This window comes from Psammomys obesus, unplaced genomic scaffold, assembly GCF_907164565.1.
Source record: "Psammomys obesus unplaced genomic scaffold, mPsaObe1.curated_primary_1811, whole genome shotgun sequence".
Lineage (NCBI taxonomy): Eukaryota > Metazoa > Chordata > Mammalia > Rodentia > Muridae > Psammomys > Psammomys obesus.
This window is the reverse complement of record NW_026596079.1, coordinates 10,260,692-10,285,791: the sequence shown is the minus strand read 5'-3', so window position 1 is coordinate 10,285,791 and position 25,100 is coordinate 10,260,692. Positions and strand designations below refer to the sequence as shown.

The following is a 25,100-nucleotide window of genomic DNA, read 5'->3' as shown; positions in this document are numbered from 1 at the left end:
AGGGGTCTTTCCTGAGACTGATACTCCAACCAAGGACTATGCATGGAGATAACCTAAGACCCCTGCCAGCCACTTCTATTGCACTTCCTGACTTCATGGGTTGCAGGGAGACAATCCTCAGGCAGGAGGAGAACCAACACATTGAGATCTGGGAAAAAAGGTGGCACACTCCTGCCAAGAGAGAGCCACATGCAGTCCATTGTAGTCTTTCTACATCTCCTCAACCATGACCTTTAAGTTTGCTGCTTGTCAGGTATTTGGTTACAGAGATGAGAAAAGCTACCAATACAGTAGCCTCTTTCATGAATTCTGATGCCTCAGGACCAAGTTCTTATTACATGAAACTTTAAGGAAAGACATTTTTAATCACATCGAAACCGCTGCATTGCAGAATTCCTTGTGAACTGTTGAAACAATTGAGGATTTCTCAGTGAGAATTCACTGGATATCCATTTGAGGAGGCCTGGCTTAATTGTTAAGGCAAGAACAGAGAATAGCACAGCCATGGTCAGTCATTTTTTTTCTAGCTTGTGTATGAATATTGAGTTAATAGTTTATTTTTTTTTAATAAAGTAGGGGTGGTGAAATATCAAAAAGTGAAAAGGGAATTAGCGTAAGAAGAGTAGTTTGGGGAAGATGATGAAGAAAGAAGAAAAAGAAGGAAGTAAACAAGCAAAGAAATATTGGAGTGGCATTGTACAGGGTGAGTTACAAAGCTGGCCTTGAGACCAACCTATGAAGCAAGCGTTACTGTTAGCCTAGTGCAGATGAAACCATTTCGTTCTGAGGAGATCAAGGACCAGCTGAAAGTCTTTATGCAGTAACTCCATAGGAATCCAAATAGAGGAATCTAATGTCAAATTCTTGCCATTACACCACCCGAGAAAGCAAAAACTGAGAAGAAGAGTGGAAACACTGGATAAAATCATGTCAAAGCATTTCAGTTAGACCTGAGATTACAGTTTTAACTTCCGAGCTTGAGCAATCTGCTCAAATCCATATGACACATCTATTGCATAAACAAGCAGTCAAATGATTCATTCTTAATATTGAACGTCATAGTTCTATTATATCACTGCATTTTTAATAAGTAAGCTTAATTGTAGATGAGTGATAAGTTACAGCACATTTAAGGAAGGCAATTTAATTTTAAACTCACTTAAGAATATTACTATGCAGAGTAGGAGTTACAACACCCATAAAATGATAATGAACTATGTTTAGCCCATGAATGACACACATCCACTGTCAACACCAAGCAACATGTGTTTGTGGGTCACAGTCAATGACAACACAGTCTCATGTTTCAAATTAGTGGAGGCACTTCTGGGTTATCATCAAAGTCTAGGTCTTCCTCACTGGGTACAATTGGGGGTTGAGATTCCATTCTTTTGGGTTTGTGTTTTTTCTCTTGTACTATGGTAGACACATCAGGGCAGGAATGCTTGCTGGGATCAACTTCTAATCTTTCTATCTGCTTTCTTCTACAACAGAAAAAGAGAAGAAATAATTAATGTCACATTATTTAAAATTAAGCCTCAAAGAAATTAAACTCATTTATTCACTTAGTGAATGTTTAGCAAGTGCTGTCTATATGGCATAAAGAGTGTAAGAAAACACTGTCCTTGGCTTCAATAATTATAGAGAATTCTAGAAATATGATTATGACCTACGGAGAAATAAGGTTCCAAACAGAACTGTGCTGATATATAGGCAGTAGGAGATGAGGAACTTCAGAAGCTCTCTTACCTCACAAATTAAGATGCTCCAAAAAGCAGATCCAGGATCAATAGGATGCTATCGAAGTTTAATATTTGGGCTTTGTTTTGGTGGAGACATTTACAGAACAAGTTCAGGTACACAACAAAGCTCAACCCACAGCTTCTGCTCCCACAAGTACCTGCCCCTAATCCCTTGCCCAGTACTCCTACAGGTGGTATGACTGCAAAGGACCAGAAAGAAACTCAATTGCCAAAGGCTCTCAATGTTGTCCTCACAGAAGAGAAGTGTTCATGACACACATTCACAGCGAATTTATTCATTGCACCTGGACTCTAGTTCAGTCATTTACACCTTTCTAGGTTTCCATGATGATTCTTCTGGTACTCATTATGTTGTAACCATATCCTTGGAATATAGCTGTATTAAATATATATTTATTCTAAGTGAAAAAGTCCTTCATTGTTGAAATAATGGATGTAAGTAAGAAATTGTCTCTGATTTTTGTGTCAGTTATGAAGTGATGTCATCAGGTGAAATACATCCAGTGGATACTCTGCTGGGAAGCAGAAAATCTGCTGTCTTGGAAATGGAGAAATTCTCTGCAGTGCTTGAAATCCTCTCCTCACTCCTGGACACTGCTCATCCCTGCGAGGCATTTGAGTTAATTCCTCTCAGTGTTTTGAGCAATGCACATGGACTTGCTGAGGGAGAATACCACATAGACAAAGACTATAAAATAGTAGATTCTATAGTGCAGCTTGTTTACTGTAAATGAACTCTGTATGCTACAGGAAAAAGCAGAGACCAGAATTGACTGTGCCTTTGCTGAAGAAATGACTAAAGTAGGGTCTGAAGAAGAGGAAACCAGTGGTCAGATAAATTACCAGTATAGAAGGACAAGACCAGGGCATACTTTCTCCTTAGAACTCACTATAGGTAGAATGACCAGAAAGGCTGGGGCTTGGCTTCCCTCCATCTCTGTGGTGACATGAAACTCTCCTTGGAAGTAAGCATGCTCACTCTGCCAAAAGCATGTGTAGCCATTATGGCATGTGTCTTCCTTCTAGGAGTGGAATTTTGGCACGTTCTAGCCCCCCAGTGAAAACCCCAAGCACTAAGCCTCAAACGAGCCTCTTCAATCCACCATGTCATGTGGCTGTTTCTCTCACTGCTACAGAAATTTAGTGTCTTGTGTCACTCTACAGAAGAAGACTCTTAAAAGGTTGGTCCTAGTTATCTTAAGACTTGCCCTTGGCTGATGTTGTTTTGTGGTTTTTTTCTCTGTAACAGAAGCAGCCATGAGTATGTGCTGAGTTCTGTATCCTAACAAACCATGAGCCCAGGTTCCTCATGGAGATGCCAGACACTGCCTTCTGATACAGCCTTTGTTATGCTCTGTAAGTCTTCAGATGACCCCACTGCCACCTCCTTCTGAAGCAGTAGGACAGGGGAATGTCAGTCAAAGTCTTGCAGATGAACAATCAAGTCCAGGGAGCAAGTCCAGGTTTATGACATTAGCACTGCAAATACTGACTCTCAGAGAAAATAAGGCACTATATACAGTACATACAGTAGCTTTTGATCCTCAGACATTAGTACTAAAAACTCCATCAATAAGGCCTCCAGATCGGTGCTAGCCCCCTTTCATCTCACTGGTTTCTTAGTCATCCCTAGTGAGTGACTCAGCATTATGCCTCAGTGGACTCATCTTTAAAGCTGAATTGATGACAACATACACAAAATACTGTCCAGATCAAATCAGTTCATGGATGTGAAGGAGAGAAAGCAATACCAGGAACTCAACAGACATTTAGTGATGGTGGGGAACCATGCAGAAAAGAGACCCGAGGTTAAGGACATTACTCTAAGGATAAAAGTAGATCGTTTGGTTCCGTGTGATTTTTTACTATGCCACTTTCAGGTGCTTTGTGCTGTGGTCAGTACTAGGAACTTAGAACATGATTCGTGCCCACAATTTAAGGAAGAAGGCACAGATAGCAAACACTCAACTCTTGTGCCCCAGGCTACTTGGCAAAAACTCTGGTACTGGTATCACACACGCTGTTGAAACCCCAAGGAGGAAACAGTAAATGTGTGGACAATGGGAGTTATGGAGGAAAGGGCACTGAGGCTTTGTGAAATTAAGGTTTGTAGTTAGCACATAAAGTAAGTGTTTCACATTGTTATACTGTGTTTTTATTTGAACCCTCCTGTGCTTCCTCATCCCTTCATCTCCCTTCTGGCTGATTCTCATCTATTACCGAAACATTGTTTTCTTCTGCTTTATGTCACATAACATATGTTTTGTACTTTTATGTCACACACACACACACACACACACACACACACACACCACATTTAGTCTAACTTCAAGAGTCTCCATAGTTACCAGGCATAGTGGTTCATCCCTGTAACCTAAACAAATTAGGAGGCTAAGACGGGGATTCCAAATTCAAGGTCTGTCTAGACTACAGCATGCATTCAAGGCTAATCAGAACAATTTAGTGAGGCACAGGCTGAAAGTAAGGAAGGGGGCGATGGATTCAGCTCAGTGATAGCTTAGAATGTGAAAGGCCCCAGATTCAATCACAAAGTCTTACCAGCTCCAATAAATCCTACAAGCCTAAGTTCATGTGCACTCTCTACTCATACTCAGGGAAATATTTTAGTTGTGAGCCCCTGTAATATCTAAAACATAACTTTAGCACAGAGCAAAAGTTGCATTCCAAAAGGGAGGAATTCAACTATCGGAAGAAGGGATGGAACCAAAGCCCAACAGAAGAGCATAAGTGAAATCTTAGAGTTCCATCTCTGCATGCATGATATGAGGGCCAAAGGAATGCACAGCTCTGCAAACATGGAATCCCTTGATAGCTCCCATGTTCACAGTACCTTCACTACAATTTAGGCTTCACTCTCATAACTTTATACACAGGAATTTCTGCATGAGATATGACCATGCTCCACACTGTCTTTTCTCTGTAATCTTGGTGGAAGCTTCCAACAGCTCCCCAAATCTCTTCCTCATCTGGTTCTACAGAAATGATAACATATTTAGACAACAGCTTCAGCAATAACTATGCACCTTTGAAACATGGCCATTTGTCAACTGAACAGTCTATCACCTTTGAATTAAGATTTACTGAATATTTCAAGATAAGGCAAAATTTAACAAATTCTTTGCCCAAATGTAACAAGGATGGCTCTGAGGTAGTTAATTTGTCAACATGATGGTATTTAGAATTATCATGGAAGTATGTCTCTGGGCATACTTGAAGGATTGGAAGCCTCATCCCTTTGTTGGCGGCACTATTCCATGGGCTAGGGCCTTGAACTTAATGAAAAGAAGTGAGATGAGAAGCATTACTCTCCCTCTGCTTCCTGAGTGTAGTTGACATTTAACCTGCTACTTCTTCATGTTCCTGCTACTGTAACTTCCTGCCATGATGCACTGTACCTTGGAACTGTGAATGCAACAAAACCCCTTATTTCTTAAGTTGCTTTGTGTCAGGTATTCTGTCACAGCACTTGGAAAAGTAGTCAATGTATACAGACCTCTAGTCCAACTTCCAGTAGGCTTCTTGCTCCCACCTAAAACTTCATAAACATATGCTTCACTGCTCATTTCTTTTGGCTCTGCATATTCCATAACCTGGGGCTCTTCAAGCCCACATCTCCAAACTCCTTCAAATTTTCCCAGAGACTCATTTCAGAGGCCAAGGATCCACATGATTAGGGTTTGTCACAACATTCCCCCTTCCTGGTACAAGTTTTGTGTATTAATACTGTGCCTGATAGAAACAAAATAATGTGGCAAAGATTTATTTTTGCTCACAGTTTCAGTCTACCATAATTAGGAAGACATGATGGAGCAGATTAGGTCTTAGCCACAAGATGTATGACAGAGGATGTACACATTATGGCACAACAGAATGCAGAGGATGACAGAAGTCCTTGGCAGGTATCACCTGAAAAGGCCTACCCCTAGAGACATACTTCTGACAATTACGTTATACCTCCCAAAAGTTTCACAGCCTTACCCCCACAAAACAAAACAAAACAAACAACAACAAACAAACAACAACAAAACAAACAACCAGCTACAGATCACACTGAGTTTGAAGAGACATTTTAGATTCAGGTCATTAACTGTCCATACTTAATATTGTGCTGTCATATATAGCAAGGCATCAAAGAGAGATCATGAGGTGAAATTTTTAAAGAAAGTAAGCAGTCCTTGTAGACATAGACAATCTAAATGGAACCCACAAACAACAAAAGACTGAGATGCTGAAAAATATTAGTAATATTGTTGGGTACACATAAATACAAAAGTTAATTCCATGGTAGTGTTGACTCCATAAAGGTGCAACTACAATAAATGCCACTGAGTTTCATAATTTCAAATGGTTAAATGGTCAGTTTAATGTTGAATATATTTTTCCAGGAAAGAGGAAATTTCATCTCTACTTACCAGGAATAGACAATAATAGATGTACTTATAATAGTATAAAATTATTATACCCTAAAATTAATAACACAATTATACTTCTTAAAATTATAAAAATTTACAGATACATCAAATAATACTGTAAGAAATGCTAATGCCAGAAAAAATAATCTACTTAATTGATTTGTATGTACAATTCTAAGCATAACCTCTAAAAGAGTGGGGGTACGGAGGGATGAGAGACAGCAGAGACAGAGATACTGAAAAACTAAGCACATTCTATAGTATCAACCCTTAATTTCTATATGCTGGGGACTCCTGACAGGTTCTAATGTCATCCAGCATGGTACCTTTAAAAACAATGCTATAGGACTTCTCTGGGTAAAACTTTGGGGGTCACTTATGTATGCTACCATATCATCTGCAAATAGCAATACTTTAACTTCTTACTTTCTAATTTGTAACCCTTTGATCTCCTTTAGTTCTCTTATTGCTTTAGATAGAACTTCAAGTACTACATAGAATAGATATGGAGAGAACAGGCAGCCTTGTCTTGTCCCTGATTTTAGAGGAATTGCTTTAAGTTTCTCAATATTTATTTTGGTGTTTTGTTTTTTTGGTTTTTAAAAATTAATTTATTGTTTTATTAATTACAGTTTATTCACTTTGTATCCCAGCTGTAACCCCCTCTCTTGTCCTCTCCCAACCCTACCCTCCCTCCCTCTTTTTCTCCTGTGCCCCTCCATCTGATCCTAGTCTATAAGGTCTCATCAGAGCTGACTTCATTGTCTTCCTCTGTGGCCTGGTAAGGCTGATCCCCACTCAGGGGGAGATGATCAAAGAGCCAGCCACTGAGTTCATGTCAGAGACAGTCCCTGTTCCCATTACTAGGGAACCCTCCTGAACACTGAGCTGCCATGGGCTACATCTGTGCCATGGTTAATTTGATGTTGGCTGTTGGCTTGATGCATGTGTGTAGGTATGTCTCTTGTGTCCCTGATCTCTTCAAGACTTTTAACATGAAGAGGTGTTAGATCTTCCTTTGAGCTTTTTGCTTAAAGCTCATTCAGAAGGAGAAATAAAATAGACATATTAAGTAGATGGAGGGAGGGATCTGGTGGAAAAGGCGGTGGGGAGGAAAACAGGGACAGGTATCAGTTGTAGGAGTGCAGTTGGGATGGAAGCAGGAAGGCTGGGAGAGAGAATGGAAATCAGTGGGGGGATCTTTGGGACACTAGGAGGTTCCTGGGAGTCTATGTGGGTGAACCTAGCCAAGAGTTCAGCTTGAAGTTGCCTGAAGTCGCCACCCTCTGTAGCCAGATAGGACTTCCAGTGGAGTTAGGGGGACATCAACCCACCCACAAAGCCTTTGACTCAAAATCTGTCCTGCCTACAAGAAGTGTAGGGATAAAGACAGAGCACAGGCTGAGGGAATGGCCACCCAATGACAGGCCCAACTTGAAATCCACGCCATGGGAGGGAGCCAACCTCTGACACTACTAATGGTATTCTGCTACGCTTGCAAGCCAAACAGGAACCTAGCACAACTGTCTTCTGAGAGGACTCATTACGTAGCTGATGAAAACAGAAGTAGAGACCCACAACCAAATAGGCAGAGCTCAGAAAGTCTTGTGGAAGAGTGGGAAAAGTTGAGGGAGCTCAAGGGGTCAAGGACACCACAAGAAGACCTACAGAGAAAACTGTCCTAGGCTCATGAGGGCTCATAGACACTGAACCACCAGCTGCCCTACACATGTGTAGCAGATGTGCTGGTTGGTCTTCATATGCGTCACCTAACAATTGGAGTGGAAGTGGGGTATCTCTGACTCTGACTCTGATTTGGATCCCTTTCCCATAGCTTGACTGTCTTGTCTGGCCTCAAGAGGAGAGGAAGCGCTTAGTCCTGCTGTGATTTGATATGCTGGAGTGGGTTGGTATCCTTCTCTGAGGAGTAGGGGAGTAGGAATGGGTGAAGGGAGATATAAGGGTGGAATTGGGAAGAGAGAATCGAGGGGTCTTCAATCAGGCCATAAAGAGATTAAATACAGACAGACAGATAGACAGAAAAAAAAACTCCTTTACAACTAACAAATCCTTAAGGAAACCTGAGTGAAACAGGTGGCTTTGTTTGTTTGTTTTGGTTTTTGGAGAAAGTTGTAAATAAGGTTTAGTTAAAGGGTTTTGTTTTTTTGTTTGTTTGTTTGTTTGTTTGTTTTGGTAAATTAAGTTTTTATAAGTCACAGAATAAACTGATATTGTGAAGTCTGAAGTTGTCTAGCCTCCTGATTGGTGCTAGGATTACTCCTTACACATGTGCCTCAGATGCAAAGTCACACCCCTGGAAGGCCTTTACCAGGCTGTCCTTGAACTTCCAGAACTGAGTGAAATAGACCTTGTCTGTTTATAAAAATAGTCTGTTTGTGGTTTTTCAATGTAGTAATAAAAAATAGACTGATGCAATTTCTATGTGAAACCAGACAAGTTGATTCAAAGAATAATGCAGGCATACAAAGAGATAAGAACAACCAAACTTCTCTCCAAGAAGGTGAGAAGACTGTTCCTATAAGTTATAACAACTTTTCATAAAGCTATGGAAATTAAAGAAGTGGAACAGATACAGACAAGAAATAGAATCCAAACCTTCAGGTGCAAGATTTGTGACACAGGGGACTTTATGACTAATATTTAAGAGACAGTGGGACTAGAAAAAACATCATACCTTAAACGAAACTCAGTTCCTGATAGAGCACACCTACACACAAAAGTCAAGACTACAAAACCCTAGAACACAAGGATTGCTCGAATAAGGGGGGGAAGCACCAACCATAAAACCATTTTAAATTTCAACTCAAAATCTAACATTTACTAATAGATCATAGACTAGGAAGGATAATCCCAAAGCGTCATGGTTCTAGATTGGCCTCTTAATTGCTTTGTGATCTTGGGTGAATTCAACTCTGCATCTCAATGAGAAAGGCTTTTTTGTGCAGTGCTACTTTGATAAGGAAAGATTGTTTTGCCAAGGGTCTCAGTACCTGCACTCATAAATACCTCCACCTTTGAAGAACTTGTTCATTTTCTTTTCCTCACGTATTAAAAGCCACACTTGCTCACCAGGTGTTTCCCTCCAGCCATGATGGATAAGCTCATCCTCTCTTCTCCCTCTACCTGCTCTGTCTACACAGTTTGAGCAGCGAAGTGCTCCAGCTAGAAGGTGTGTACAGAGGCAATGTACACAAAGAAGGGCCAAAGCATACACTGAAGTTTGTCAGCAATGAAGGGGCTCTAAAACCAACCTTCACATAAGCCCTGGAGGTAGGATTATGAGGTGATGAAAACAAGAAAGAAACACTTTGTAGAAGTTCTTTGCTAATACATCTCCATCTGTCAACTAATCTTGGTAATGATAGTCTTCCTGGGGTCTGGTAAGCACCTCCAAACAGCAGTGATTTGCCATCCTATCCTGCAATCATTTGCAAATTAATTCAGAATGTTTCATGGCTTAAGGATGTTGGGATTAATTATGACTCTAAAATTCAAATAAGTCTTGGTACCCTGAGATCTTGTATCTGTAGTAAAAATCACTAGGTTGAGAAATATGAATGGCTTTCCAAGGTTTAGAAATACAAATGGCTTTCCAAAGTTAAGAGACAGCGAATCAGTTTTCAGTAGAAACACAGTTTCATACCTGTTGTTCAAGAAAATCTAATGTTTAAAAATCACTACAAAACTTCAACAGTTGTCTTTGGCTATACAAATAGCTGAGGCTTTATGATGCAAAGCACAGCTCTTGTGCAGGTATTTTTATGATGTAATTCAGCATATACATTTGTAGCACAGTGATTAAGTTTGTCTCAGTCGAAAATAGATTTTAACATCTGGATGTTAAGAATTTGGAAGTCATGAGAAATAGAATAGCTGAAGGAATTGAAGTCTTACTCCAGAGCCCGGGAACCAACAAAGCTTTGTACAAAATAACTTTCATGCTGGTATGTTTAGGGGAGATTGGCTCTGTCCTAAAGCGTCTCAGGAGGCAGGGCCACACTGTTGGAGAAGAGTTTTATAGCACTGTGGAATACTGGAAATGGGCAAATTTTCTCTTGAGAATGGGTTCTGCTGGAAAATGAATTTAGCAAAGGCTGAAGATGACCTACATTAAGACACTGACAAGACGGCATTGATAGACGCTCATATCTAAAGAGCCCAGAAGCTTGGGTGACAAGGGAATCATACAGAGATGTAGTAAGAGCCATGTTATGAACAGAAACTGTTTCAACTTGTTCCATGGCCTCTGGGACTCTCAAATCCTTCCTGGAAAGTAGGGCTTGAATAGATTAATATGGGTACACAGCAAGTGTTCAGCAAATGTCAGCAGTCATGGTGGGTATTATTGGTCTTAATAGTGTTTACACAAGCAGTTCTGAATTGCACAGACACAGGCTGGAGTTTTGCAAGAGCCCTAAAGCCAAAATTCTAGGGTGTTGAAACAAACATAAACATGCATGGTCTGAAGCACTTTCAAACATTAGTTGTTTCCATCATCCCAAAAGCTGCATTCTAGCCCCATCTGATAATGACGAGAATGATATCATATAGATAAAGACAGTCTCGAATGTCATACCTGGGGTTTGTTTGTTTCCTGTTGCTGTCCAGGGTGGTTTTCATAGACATCGGTGTTCGTTGACCTCCCGTGATCATTTCTCCTACCTAAAACAAAAAAAAAAATATGACATGTGTAGAGTGTTGCATTCTTCCATGGTGTGCCTTTAAAAACAAACAATATATGTGAATGTGTAATTTTTTTTAACTATAAAGCAACTGATTTTTTCTCTCTACACATTGCATGAAAGAGTCTTAATTTAAGCCTCTTAAAGGCAGCAGTCTTGCAAAGCCTCAAGCTATCGAAAGGTTGCCAAAGCCAAGCATGCGGATTTGGTGAATTAATTTTTTCACAAACGTATTTTATCTGAGAGCCAACAACATGCCAGACGCTTCAGGGAAGTGTTGGGGATAGGATGCTGCTCTGAGAAGGCCCCCCTCCATCTGTGCGGCGCTCCCAAGGAATGTGCTGCCACAGAAAACACCCTAGGCTGGAGTTTCAGTCCACTACCCCCAGTTCGACCTCTTGCCTCTGCTCTGAAATTAGGAGGGAAATAGACTGTGCTTGCAAAGGTCCTTTCTGGGTCTGAGAATTCTGTATTTCTATTGCTTCCTTTACACTAGGTAAGTTCAGTGTTAAGCATGTCGAGATCTCAATAAACAAAGCTGACTAATTCCATTCAGCAAACAAAGACTATTAGAAGGCAAGAAGAAGTCATCTAATTTGTTCCCTCAATAAGTGTATAAGTGCTCTTGGTGGCAAAAAAGGGCACACTGCTCCATATCAGATCCCAGCTGTGCAATAAGCTAAAACTTACCCTTATTATCTATGTTGGATGCTTTACTTAAGACTCCCTCAGACCCCAACAACATTCCTGTGAGACAGGGATTACTTGAAGGCAGACAGAGCATTAAAAACTCTCTCTTTGTATTGCTTGGAACTGGTAACCAATTCAGGGCCATTTGTCTTTTCCATTCAAATGTCATGGAGGGATATCATCCCTCACTCACCCTCATCATCTCTCTCTTTGACAGAAGGAAGACTCATTCTGAGACACACCTACTCAGAAGGAACTCATTGTTTCAAAAGCTGACATCCCCCTACCATCCTTTTCTGCCTGAGACTTGGTGTGTCACACATCTTTGACCCATGGTCCTATGACGGATTAAGAAAGTTCTTAGGCTTGGACTCAGTGGGCTTGTCACCATCGAGAGCATCTGCTGGCTCAATCAAGCATGCTGGACTCACATTTGCATTTGGGAAGGGAGTTGGTGGCCAGGATTAGCCACAACCCTAAGTTTGTCTACCTGGATGCATAACCAAATGCACACATAGGAAAATACATTTTTGCTATTTTACTAAGGATTTGGTTTGCATCTCCATGGAGCTCACAAAAGAAAGGGTGGGTCAGGCTGTGGCTGAGCCTGTGTCATTGCTCAGTTTCTCCTATCCCTCACTCCTGGTGCCTTCTCCCCTTTCTCAGGAGTTGATCCTTGGACTCTCCTTCTATATCTTAGAATCCATTTTCTGGGGTACAGTAGTACCCTAGCACCTTTTTTTCACATACTTTTAACATTTTACATGGTATTAGTGTGAGTTAAAATGCATTAAAATATCAGCTTTGTTGTGGGGAAGTACAAATTTTATATTGTTTCCCATTGTAAATACACTAGCAAGAATGAGAACCTGTGCATAATTAGAGCCTTAAAATGCCTGCTTTAACACTGTTATTTGTCACGTATTAGGCACAAAGATTCTCTGTGTTTCTGGGAATGCAAATAGAGTCACAAATTTGGAACTTTTCTTCACAGGGAATTTGCTGTGCACCAGAATCTAAATGTGCTTCTTATTTTTAAAAGATATTTTTATCACAGTTTGTTTCAAGGGTTCTTTTAAGTTTGAAAGTTACAGGGAACCAAGACACCACCCGAGGGGGAGGAAGAAAAAGAAAAGGGCATTGGCATTCTTATTAACATGAGAGTCCATCCTCACCAGCATTCACATGAACCACAGGTAGACCCTGGCTGAAAGGGTCTAACTTATTGGAGTGGAGGGCTATCTTCTCAGAGTACCAAGGTCCTATCATTCACTTTCCCATGGTAGTGTATGTAGTTTGGTACTGTTCTTCCTCTAAGCAGAAATGCTCATTAAGCAGTGTCCTATTCATTTGTCCCACATATATTTACCACTAATGGAAAAGCTGTAAGGATCAAAATAGGTTCAATAAATTAGATAATGTGAGACTAACAGTTTCCTGAGCCCACAGAGAGAAATGTAATCAACCCCTCAAATATTCAATTGTGGCACAGGTACAGAAGTCCAAATTAACATTTTAACAATGTTGCATTATTTTAACTCTTGGAGGCTTCCTCTGGGGCGCTTGATGCAGAGATAGGGCTTAATTCTCCACTGAGGAAATCCAAATAATCATTAGGACTTACTTCAAAAATCTATATGCCACAAAATTTGAAAATCTAAATGAAATGGACAATTTTCTTGATCAAATCGACTTACCAAAGCTGAATCAAGACCAGGTCAATCAATTAAATAGTCCTTTATCCCCCAAGTAAATAGAAGCGGTCATCAAAAGTCTCTCATCCTAAAAAAGCCCAGGACCAGATGGTGTCAGTGCAGAATTCTACCAGACCTTCAAAGAAGAGCTAACTCCAGTTCTCTTCAAACAATTCCCCAAAATAGAAACAGAAAGAACATTACCAAACTCATTCTATGAAGCCACAGTCACCTTGATACCTAAACCTCACAAAGACACACACACACACACAAAAAAAGAGAATTTCAGGCCAATCTCCCTTATGAACATTAATGCAATAATACTCAACAAAATACTTGCAAACCGAATCCAAGAACACATCAAAGATATTATCCACTATGACCAAGTAGGCTTCATCCCAGGTATGCAGGGGTGGTTCAATATACGGAAATCCATCAATGTGATCCACCATATTAACAAACTGAAAGAAAAAAACCACATAATAATCTCCCTAGATGCTTAAAAAGCATTTGACAAAATCCAACATCCATTCATGTTTAAAGTATTGGAGAGATCAGGGATACAAGGCACATATCTAAACATAGTAAAGGCAATATACAGCAAGCCTACAGCCAACATCAAACTAAACGAAGAGAAACTTAAAGCAATCCCACTAAAATCAAGAACAAGGCAAGGCTGCCCACTCTCTCCATATCTCTTCAACATCTCTTCTGGAAGTCCTTGCTAGAGCAATAAGACACTTGAAGGAGATCAAGATGGATACAGATGGGAAAGGAAGAAGTCAAATTATCACTATTTGCAGAAGATATGATAGTATACGTGAGTGACCCAAAAACTCTACCAGGGAACTCCTACAGCTGATAAACACCTTCAGCAAAGTGGCCGGATACAAAATTAATTCAAAAAAATCAGTAGCACTCCTGTATACAAAAGGGCTGAGAAAGAAATTAGGGAAACAACACCTTTCACAATAGCTACAAATGACATAAAGTACCTTGGTGTAACCCTAACCAAACAAGTCAAAGACTTGTATGAAAAAAATTTCAAGTCTCTGAAGAAAGAATTAGAAGATATCAGAAGATGGAAAGATCTCCCATGTTCATGGCTTGGCAGGATTAACATAGTAAAAATGGCAATCTTACCAAAAGCAATCTACAGATTCAATGCAATTCCCATCAAATTACCAACACAGTTCTTTACATAATAAAAAAAAAATCTCAACTTCGTATGGAATAACAAGAAACCCAGAATTGCTAAAATAATCCTCTACAATAAAAGATCTTCTGGAGGTATCTCCATCCCTGATCTTAAGCTGTACTATAGAGCAACAGTTATAAAAACTTCATGTTACTGGCATAGAAACAGAATGTGGATCAATGGAACTGAACAGAAGACCGAGAAATAAACCCATACACTTATGGACACCTGATTTTTGACAAAGATGCCAAAACCATTCAATGGAAAAAAGATAGCATCTTCAACAAATGGTGCTGGTCCAACTGGATGTCTACATGTAGAAAAAATGCAAATAGATCCATACTTATCACCCTGCACAAAACTAAAGTCCAAATGGATCAAAGACCTCAACATAAAACCAGACACATTAAATCGGTTAGAAGAAAAAGTGCGGGAAACCCTAGAACTCATAGGTACAGGAGACTACTTCCTGAACAGAACACCAACAGCACAGGCTCTAAGAACAACAATCAATAAATGGGACAATGGGACCTCAGGAAGCTGAAAAGCTTCTGTAAAGCAAAGGACACTGTCTTCAAAACAAAATGACTGCCCACAGATTGGGAAAGAATCTTCACTAACCCTTTATCTGACAGAGGGCTAATATCCAGTATATATAAAGAACTAAAGAAGCTGAAAAGCAGCCAACCAAGTAATCCAATTAAAAAATGGGGAACAGAGCTAAACAGAGAACTCTCTGTAGAGGAATATCGAATGGCAGAGAAACACTTAAAGAAATGTTCAACCTCATTAGCCATTAGCGAAATGCAAATCAAAACAACCCTGAGATTTCACCTTACACCCATTAGAATGGCCAAGATGAAAAACTCAAGTGACAACACATGCTGGAGAGGCTGTGGAGAAAGGGGAACCCTCCTCCACTGCTGGTGGGAATGTAAACTTGTACAACCACTCTGGGAATCAATTTGGCACTTTCTCAGACAACTATGAATAGTGCTTCCTCAAGATCCAGCCATACCACTTCTAGGCATATATCCAAAAGAGGCTCAAGTACACAATAAGGACATTTACTCAACTATGTTTGTAGCAGCTTTATTAGTAATAGCCAGAAGCTGGAAACAGCCCAAATGCCCCTCAACTGAAGAATGGATGCAGAAATTGTGGTACATCTACACAATGGAGTATTACTCTGCAATGAAAAATGAGGAAATCATGACATTTGCAGGTAAATGGTGGGAAAGAATCATCCTGGAAAGAATCATCCTGAGTGAGCTATCCCAGAAGCAGAAAGACACACACTGTATATACTCACTCATATAGACATATAACATAGGATAAAGCTTCTAAAATCTGTACATCTAAAGAAACTAATCAAGAGAGAGGATCCAGACTAAAATTCTCAATCCCCATCCTGAAAGGCAAAGAGAATGGACATAAGAAGAAAAAAAAAAAAAAAAAACCAGGAAACAAGCTAGAAACCTGCCACAGAGGGCCTCTGAAAGGCTATCAAAGCAGACGCTGAGACTTATGGCCAAAGGTTGGGCAGAGTGCATGGAATCTTATCTAAGAAGTGGGAAATAGTAGGATCTGGAGAGGAGAGGAACCCCACAAGGAGAGCAACATAACGAGAAATTTGAACACAGGTGTCTTCCCAGAGATGCATACTCCAACCAAGTACCAGGCATGGAGATAACCTAGAACCCCTGCACAGATGTAGCCCATGGCAGTTTAGTGTCCAAGTGGGTTACATAGTAATGGGAAGAGGGACTGCCTCTGACATAATCTGATTGGCCTGCTCTTTGATCACCTCCCCCTGAGGGAGGAGCAGCCTTACCAGGCCACAGATGATGACAATGCAGCCACTCCTGATGTGATGATAGATTAAGATCAGAAGGAAGGAGAGGAGGACCTCCCTTATCAGTGGACTTGGGGAGGGGCATGCGTGAAGAAGGGGGAAGGAGGGTGGGATTAGGAGGGGAGGAGGGAGGGGTTTATGGGGGGATACAAAGTGAATAAAGTGTAATTAATAAAATAAAATAAAATTTAATTTAAAAAGAATTCCCACAGAATACTCAACTCCACCTAAGACTTTTCTGACCACTGGCTTTCCAACCTTCGCTTGGCCCGTTGCCTCCTGAGGCAGCAGCCTGATTGTCTATATGTGTGTTAGTAAAGTGCATGTGGCTGCTTTACTGGTAGTAAATGGCCTTCACTCCTCAGAGCAGCTGCAAAAGAGAGAATAAGCTCCCAATTCCTGCTGTTTCCACTGAACCATAGAAATTGCCAGTCTATGACTATTTCCCATGCTTGGGAGAGTAATTTAATATGGTTCAAATCAATAGTTACTTAAATGAGTCTAAACAAATATGAGTGAACAATCACTGTTTTAGTTGAAAATTTGCTAGTAAATTAAAAGAATGAATGGATTAGAAATATGAAGGGATTTGCTGAGGAAACTCTACAACAATCTGTGTTTGATCACATTGATGATAAACTCGGAGTTGCCAATAATGTACCAGGCAAGAAGGAAAGAAGTCACAGCACTTTCCCTTGGTGTCATTAATCTAGCACAAGCCCAGATTTTAATTCTCTACTTCATTTTCTCTGTGTCTTCCATCCTCATCCACAAAGGGCTTTGCTCTGTCTTTACTGAGCCTCACAGAAACTATCACAATGGGGATGGGGATGACGGGTGCTTTACAGAGATCTTCACCAGTGAACAAACCAGTAATGCTATCTGACCCAGAAAACAAAAAAGTATTAGAAACCTCATTGTTTATCAAGCAATATCCAACTGTCCTCAACATTTGTGGTGGATCTCCATGTTGTAAAATTGCGTCCAACCTCTACTTTTGCTGATTTCAGCAAATGACTATCACAGCACACCTGTATTGCTATGTGTCAGGAGCATGGGAGAGTACATAATTCAAATTATAGCTATGCTTTAGCTTCAGTTGTAAAAGTTGATTACTTGAGAAATCCAAGGTAAGCATCGTTGGCTGACACTTGGCTCTCTAAAGGGCAAACAAACAAGCTGAGTACGCAGTAGGATGGCAGTCTTATATCTTAGGTGACTTAAGGTGTATTGTTAACTCCACTGTGAGTTTCAGCAAAGTGCCACTCTCTTAGAAAGTAAGAGATATTTATCATAATGCATTGCCACAGTAATCAACCCTTTTCTGTTCCTTACAAACTCAGCCCTGCTCCTTAAATACAATATTCATGAAAGTCACAGTTAATTTCTCTTGGAGACCTCTTTTTCCCTTACAGTTTTAAATGTTATGCCCATTAGGTTTACTTAATGAAACATTCAGTGAGCACCTACTATGGGCTAAGCACAGGAGTAAGGGATAAATAGAGAGTGGAGGATTAGAAACAATGTCTCATCATTTCACATGGGAAAAGAATGCAACCAACTGAAATTTCTGGAGGAATGTAACTGACAGTCAGATGTTTGACCATGGTTCTAAGAAAGTTTATTAAAGGATACAGTGTTTCATAATAGAAAGAAATGAGTGTAAGTTTTCCAGAAGACAGAAATGGAGAATGTTCTGGGGAGAGAAAAAAAAGCACAATCAAAGACAGTGAAGTAAATGAACACATTCATAGCATGGGGCCAGGCTGCTCACCTGGAGATGAGGCTAGAGACCTGGACAGCACATGAGCTCCGTCCCTGTGGTGTGTTCACACATCTCACAGGAGGTGACAGAAGCTTCGTGATGCTTTACTTGCCTCATGTCAGCTCAAAAGGAATATTTAAATTCACTCGCTCGTTCACATAGGCAAAGTGTGTGACAGCAAGGAAAACGCCTGTAAATCATCATTAGTTTAACCTGCTGTATAAGATAACAGTGCATGTGAAAGTCACATTTCCTTAGACAGTTCACTGTCTCTCACTTTCGGATTTTGCCTCCATGAAGACTTCTCAACGAAAAGTTTACTTGAAGCCTTTCTATATGCTTTAGAGCACTTGTTGGTTTCCATGTTTTTCTTTGTTTTCTCATGAGGGCAGAGCCCCCCGTATACACTAGAGAAGTCTTCTATGCTTTTAGATCTCCTGCCTTTGCTGGCTCTGCATGAGATGCTAACTCACCTGCTCTGTGCTTCTCAGACCTTTAGGTATTGATAGAACAAAGTTCAGTGTATCCTACTAGAGTCTGCAGAGAGTAGCCTGGGAGTCAGTCCAGTCTTCAACAGATGTTTTCTAGGCGATTCTTAGATTTTGGCAAGTTTTGAGTTCATCCAGCCTGATTTCATAGCATTCAGGTTTTTCTGGTTGTTGGTGATGGTGTGTGTGTGTGCATGTGCTCGTGTTCGTGTTCGTGTTCATGTGTGTGTGTGTGTGTGTGTGTGTGTGTGTGTGTGTATGTGTGGTGTGGTGTGGTGTGGTACTGAGGTGTAAATCCTAGCTTTATGAATGCTGAGCTTTATTTAAGGGAGGTGGACAGCATTCCAGGAATTTATGTAGGGTCTAGGATAATGTGAAACTATGGATGAGCAAAAACAACTCTCTAATATTTCATTATATGTACATACTATTCTGTAATACACTGGTTTTGTAAACAAGATATTTTACAATTTCTCATAATTATATCATGGTATCTACCCATTACAAAAATTTGTATCATTGATTTACTTTTCTATAGAGTCCAAATTATAATTATGAAGTCATAGCATACATTTTTAAGGCTTGATATATGATGACAACTTTTACTTCTAAAAAGATTAGATCACTTCCTATTTCCTCTAGCAATTTATGAGAGTACTCTTCCATTGTAGTCTTGCTGGCATTGAAATTTTAGACTGTTGCTGAGAGAAAATTGGCAGTGGTGTTTGATTCTGAAAGAGCAAAACTGTTGAGGAAGGGGGATAAAACGATGGTTTACCATGCAATGTAGAATTTCTAATACTTGTGAAAATTTTTTCTATGTAAATAAGCATGAAACTTAAAGTGTGTGATCAGATGAATATGGTATTTTTATTATAAAACATAGTGAATATTTATCTTGTCTTCTGCATTTCTCTTGCAAGAACAGTTCCCAGCTCTTCTAGAAGGTTTTGTAATAGTCTTCTGAAAGATTTGTGATGGATAAATACTATCTCCCATTTGATCTTTTGTGTATGCTTTTCCTGCAAGTGGTGCATCAACATTAAAAAAACTGAATAATGCGTTATTTATTTAGCATATGCTTTACCCCCACTAAAATGCAAATGCATTAAGGGCAGGAATATATGTGCTGAGCATACACTAGGGTCTCAGTAACTTTTACTAACTGATAGATATAATTTAAACAAACAACAAATACTGAAGCTTTAATTATAACTACCAAATCTTAATTAAAACTACAGGAAATGGTATAGCTGACTATGGCAGCTCAGTCTCCAAGTGGGTAGCCTAGTAAGGGGAACAGGGACTATCTGTGACATGAACACAGTGGCTGGCTCTGAGGGGGAAGCAGCCTTACCAGGCCACAGAGGAAGACAATGCAGCCAGTCCTAATGAGACCTGATAGGCTAGGGTCAGATGGAAGAGGAGGAGGACCTCCCCTATCAGTGGTCTGGGGAAGGGGCATGGGAAGAGAAGAGGGAGGGAGAGTGGGATTGGGAGGGGACAAGAGAGAGGGCTAGAGCTGGGATACAAAGTGAATAAATTATAATAAATAGGGGGGCGGAGCCAAGATGGCGACTAGCACACACAGTTTCCGAGCTGTGGAAGAGATAAAGTTCTGAGTTGATGAGTGGAAGAACTTCTGAAGCCAGGGAAACAACGGAGAGACTTTCTAAACAACAGGGAACATCGCAGGAGGTGAAAACCTTGGTCTCGGGTCACCCAGGGACTTGTTTGGGGAAGGTGAGAAACGATCCTTTGATTGCTCAGCACTCCCCTCCCCCAGACCTCCCTCCTCCTCTCCCTCCTCCTCGGCACAGCGAACTCTCGCCTTTCTCAGCGCAGACCTAACTGCCTGGGGCCTGCAGCCACTGAGGCGGAGCCCCAAGCCCTTTATCGGCAAAGGCCAGCAGTACTGTGTCTAGGAGCCCCAGATTCGCGCGGCGGCGGCTGCACCATCCTCCCAGGGCCCGAGTCTGCTAGACGCCATACTAGATCCGCAGGAGCGCCATCACTGACGGTACAGCCCGCCCAATCCCACAGTGACAGAGAATACGCTATATACTCACCAAAACCAGACAGAAACGCCATACAAGCTAGACACACCAGGCGCTGGGCCTCCGAAGCTTAGAGAGCACAGTGAAGAAACCCCAGGACTTCCCAGAAAGCATCTGGACTAGCAACCCAGTTTCCAGTTACAGCGGGACTTTCTAACCTGGCGGCGGAGCAGCATTGAGCTGGCGGGGCACATCAGCCCTCCAGTTTAAGACTAATCAGGGCCAAACCAGAGAACAGAAAGGCTGGTTACCCCGATTCCCACTGACGTGACCACCCTGAAATCTCCAGCTGCAGCAAGACCTCATAACCTGGCAGTGACAACAACACGGAACTGGCAGAGCACATCAAAGAAGCAGGGCCAAACCAGAGAGCAGAGAGCCCAGATACCCCAATCTCTGCCAAGTGACTTGCCTGTAAGTGAGTGCACCCTTGAGAATCTACAGCTCCGCTAATCCTGGGTCCTTCTAAAACAAAAGCCAGGCATCGAACCCCCTCCCACCCATATACCCACTTTGGGAAACAGAGGGGCACTTGGAACATTGAAGTTCCTGCTCTGTGGGTCTAATTGAGGAGTTAAGGCAGTTAATGCCAGAAATTGCGCTGCGATCATCACTAGCGCCTGTGACATATACATTGCAGAGCCCCTCCCACACACTCAAGGGTTCAACATTAGCCATCACTCTGTCCCTCCAGACACACGCCCACACCCACTTACACACACACACACACATATACACACGCACGCACGCTTGCATTTGCCTCTGTTTGCGCCTGCGTACTTTCCTCCCACAGGTACAGCTAGTCCTCAGCACACGCTAAGGACATGGGACCTCTCTCAACTTCCTGAAGAATTCTCCAGACTCGAGAGAGAGACAGTACCAGTCTGATCGGCAGAATCCAAAAACAAACAGGGAAGGCCTCAGATAAGCCAATGGCCAGGGGTAGGCAAAAGATCACTTCCAACATAAATCAGGACATCATGACTTCACCAGCAAACCCCAAAATCGATGGATACTCCAATTCATCAGAAGCACAGGAAAATGACCTTAAAGCCATGCTTGCTCAATTATTTGAGGCTCATAAGGAGGAAACGAACAAATCTTTCAAAGAGTTGGCCAGTCAATTGGAGGTAAAGAAAGAAGAAATAGACAAAACCCTTAAAGAAACACAGGCAAACATAGCCAAACAAATAGAGGCACAAGTAGAGAAAAAATTAGTGGCATACAAAAAGGAAATGAACAAAGAAATAGAGTCCATCGTAGAGAGACAGGAATCCAAATTCAAACACATGAAAGAAATGGTGCAAGGCATGAAAACAGAATTAGAATCAATAAAGAAAACACAAAATGAGAAAACTCTTGAGCTGGAGAACTTGGAGAAAAGATCAGGAACCACAAAAGTAAGCATCACCAACAGAATACAAGAGATGGAAGAGAGAATCTCTGGCGCTGAAGACACACTTGCAGAAATTGATACTTCTCTCAAAGAAAAAGTAAAATCAGAAAAATTCCAATCACAAAATATCCAAGAAATCAAGGATGCTATGAAAAGACAAAATCTAAGAATAATAGGAATTGATGAAAAAGAAGACTCCAGGCTCCAAGGTCCAGAAAATATTTTCAAGAAAATCATAGAAGAAAATTTTCCCAACTTAAAGAAAGAGATGTCCATAAATATACAAGAGGCCTACAGAACACCAAATAGACTAGACCAGAAAAGAAACACATCACGTCACATCATAGTCAAAACACTAAATCTATAGAACAAAGAAAAGATATTAAAAGCAGCAAGGGAAAAAGGCCAAGTAACATATGAAGGTAGACCTATCAGAATCACACCAGACTTCTCATCAGAAACTATGAAAGCCAGAAGGGCCTGGGCAAGCATCATGGAGACTCTAAGAGATCACAAATGTCAACCCAGACTACTATACCCTGCAAAGCTTTCAATCAACATACATGGAGAAAACAAAATATTCCATGACAAAACTAAATTTACGCAATATCTATACAGCAAACCAACCCTACAGAAGATACTAGAAGGAAAACTCCAATCCAACAACAACGAATTCACCCAAGAAAACAGGGCATACAGATAATATCCCAACAAAAATGAAAAGAAAACAAGCAATGAAACAAGGTAAGATCATCGACTCCATTACAAAAGGAACTAACATGCATTGGTCAATATTATCTATCAATATTAATGGACTCAACTCACCAATAAAAAGACACAGGCTAACAGAATGGTTACGGAAACAGGACCCAACATTCTGTTGCATCCAAGAAACACACCTATGCAACAAAGATAAACACTACCTCAGAGTAAAGGGCTGGAAAAATGTTTTTCAAGCAAATGGTTCCAGAAAACAAGCTGGAGTAGCCATCCTAATATCTAATAAAATAGACTTTCATCCGAAGTTAATCAAAAAAGATAAGGAGGGCCACTATATTCTCATCAAAGGAAAAATCCAACAAGAGGACATCACAATTTTGAATATCTATGCCCCAAATACAAGAGCACCTACATTCGTAAATGAAACAATATTAAAGCTTAAATCATACATTGATCCTAATACCTTAATAGTGGGAGACTTCAACACCCCACTCTCATCAAGGGACAGAACAACCAGACAGACAGCAAATAGGGAAATAAAAGCACTCACAGAATCCCTAAATCAAATGGACCTAATAGACGTCTACAGATCTTTTCACCCAAACTCAAAAGAGTACACCTTCTTTTCAGCACCGCATGAAACCTTCTCCAAAATAGACCATATAGTTGGTCACAAAGCAAGCCTCAACAGATACAAAAGGATTGAAATAATCCCTTGTATACTATCTGACCACCATGGACTAAAGCTGGACATCAACAACAACAGAAACAACAAAAAGCCGACACGCACATGGAAACTGAACAACTTACTACTCAATGACAGCTGGGTCAAGGAAGAAATAAAGAAAGAAATTAAAGACTTTCTAGAATTCAATGAAAATGAAGGCACGACATACCCAAATTTATGGGACACGTTGAAAGCAGTGCTCAGAGGAAAATTTATAGCACTAAGTGCCTACAAGAAGAAATACGTAACATCACATACAAACAACTTAATGGCCCAATTGAAAAACCTAGAAAAAAAAGAAGCAGATACACCCAAGAGGAGCAGACGGCTGGAAATAATCAAACTAAGGGCAGAAATCAATCAATTAGAAACAAATAAAATTATCCAAAGAATCAATGAAACAAAAAGCTGGTTCTTTGAGAAAATCAACAAGATAGACAAACCCTTAGCCAAACTAACTAAAAAGCAGAGAGAAACCATACAAATCAGCAAAATCAGAAAGGAAAATGGGGACATAACTACAGACACTGAGGAAATCCAAACGATTATTAGGTCTTACTACAAAAGCCTATATGGCACAAAATTTGAAAATCTAAATGAAATGGATAACTTTCTTGACAGATTCCATCTACCAAAATTAAGTCAAGATCAGGTAGAAAGACTGAATAGTCCTATATCTCCCAAGGAAATTGAAGCAGTCATTAACAGTCTCCCCTCCAAAAAAAGCCCTGGACCAGATGGCTTCAGCGCAGAATTCTACAAGACCTTCAAAGAAGCACTAACACCAATTCTCCTCAAACTATTCCATAAAATAGAAACAGAAGGAACACTACCAAACTCATTCTATGAAGCCATAGTCACTTTGATACCTAAACCACACAAAGATCCAACCAAAAAAGAGAACTTCAGACCTATCTCTCTTATGAACATTGATGCAAAAATACTCAATAAAATACTTGCAAACCGAATCCAAAAACACATCAAAGATATCATCCACCATGACCAAGTAGGCTTCATCCCAGGAATGCAAGGGTGGTTCAACATACGGAAATCCATCAATGTAATCCACCACATAAACAAAATGAAGGAGAAAAACCACATGATCATCTCCTTAGATGCTGAAAAAGCATTTGACAAAGTCCAACACCCATTTATGTTTAAAGTCTTGGAGAGATCAGGGATACAAGGCACATACCTAAAGATAGTAAAGGCAATATACAGCAAGCCTATAGCCAACATCAAACTCAATGGAGAGAAACTTAAATCAATCCCACTGAAATCAGGGACAAGACAAGGCTGCCCACTCTCTCAATATCTCTTTAACATTGTACTTGAAGTCCTAGCCAGAGCAATAAGACAACTAAAGGAGATCAAGGGGATACAAATCAGAAAGGACGAGGTCAAAGTGTCACTATTTGCAGATGATATGATAGTATACATGAGTGACCCCAAAGATTCAACCAGAGAACTTCTTCAGCTGATAAACACCTTCAGCAAAGTGGCAGGATACAAAATCAACTCAAAAAAATCAGAAGCCCTCTTGTATACCAAAGACAAAAAGGCTGAGAAAGAAATTAGGGAAACAACACCCTTCACAATAGCCACTAATAA

The 25,100-nt window shown here is 40.5% G+C and overlaps 1 protein-coding gene across 1 annotated transcript in view; it reads right to left on the bottom strand.

Annotated features, from left to right (window-relative positions):
* Positions 1 to 1,085: 1,085 nt before the first annotated feature.
* Dnaaf11 (dynein axonemal assembly factor 11) overlaps positions 1,086 to 25,100 on the bottom strand; it is a 139,346-nt gene continuing 115,331 nt past the window's right edge. Inside the window, exons 11-12 of the mRNA XM_055626549.1 lie at positions 10,794 to 10,879; positions 1,086 to 1,484 (exon numbers count right to left, since the gene is read on the bottom strand). Coding sequence (XP_055482524.1) covers positions 1,307 to 1,484; positions 10,794 to 10,879 — 264 coding nt within the window. The 3' untranslated portion in view covers positions 1,086 to 1,306. The remainder of the gene's footprint in view (positions 1,485 to 10,793; positions 10,880 to 25,100) is intronic.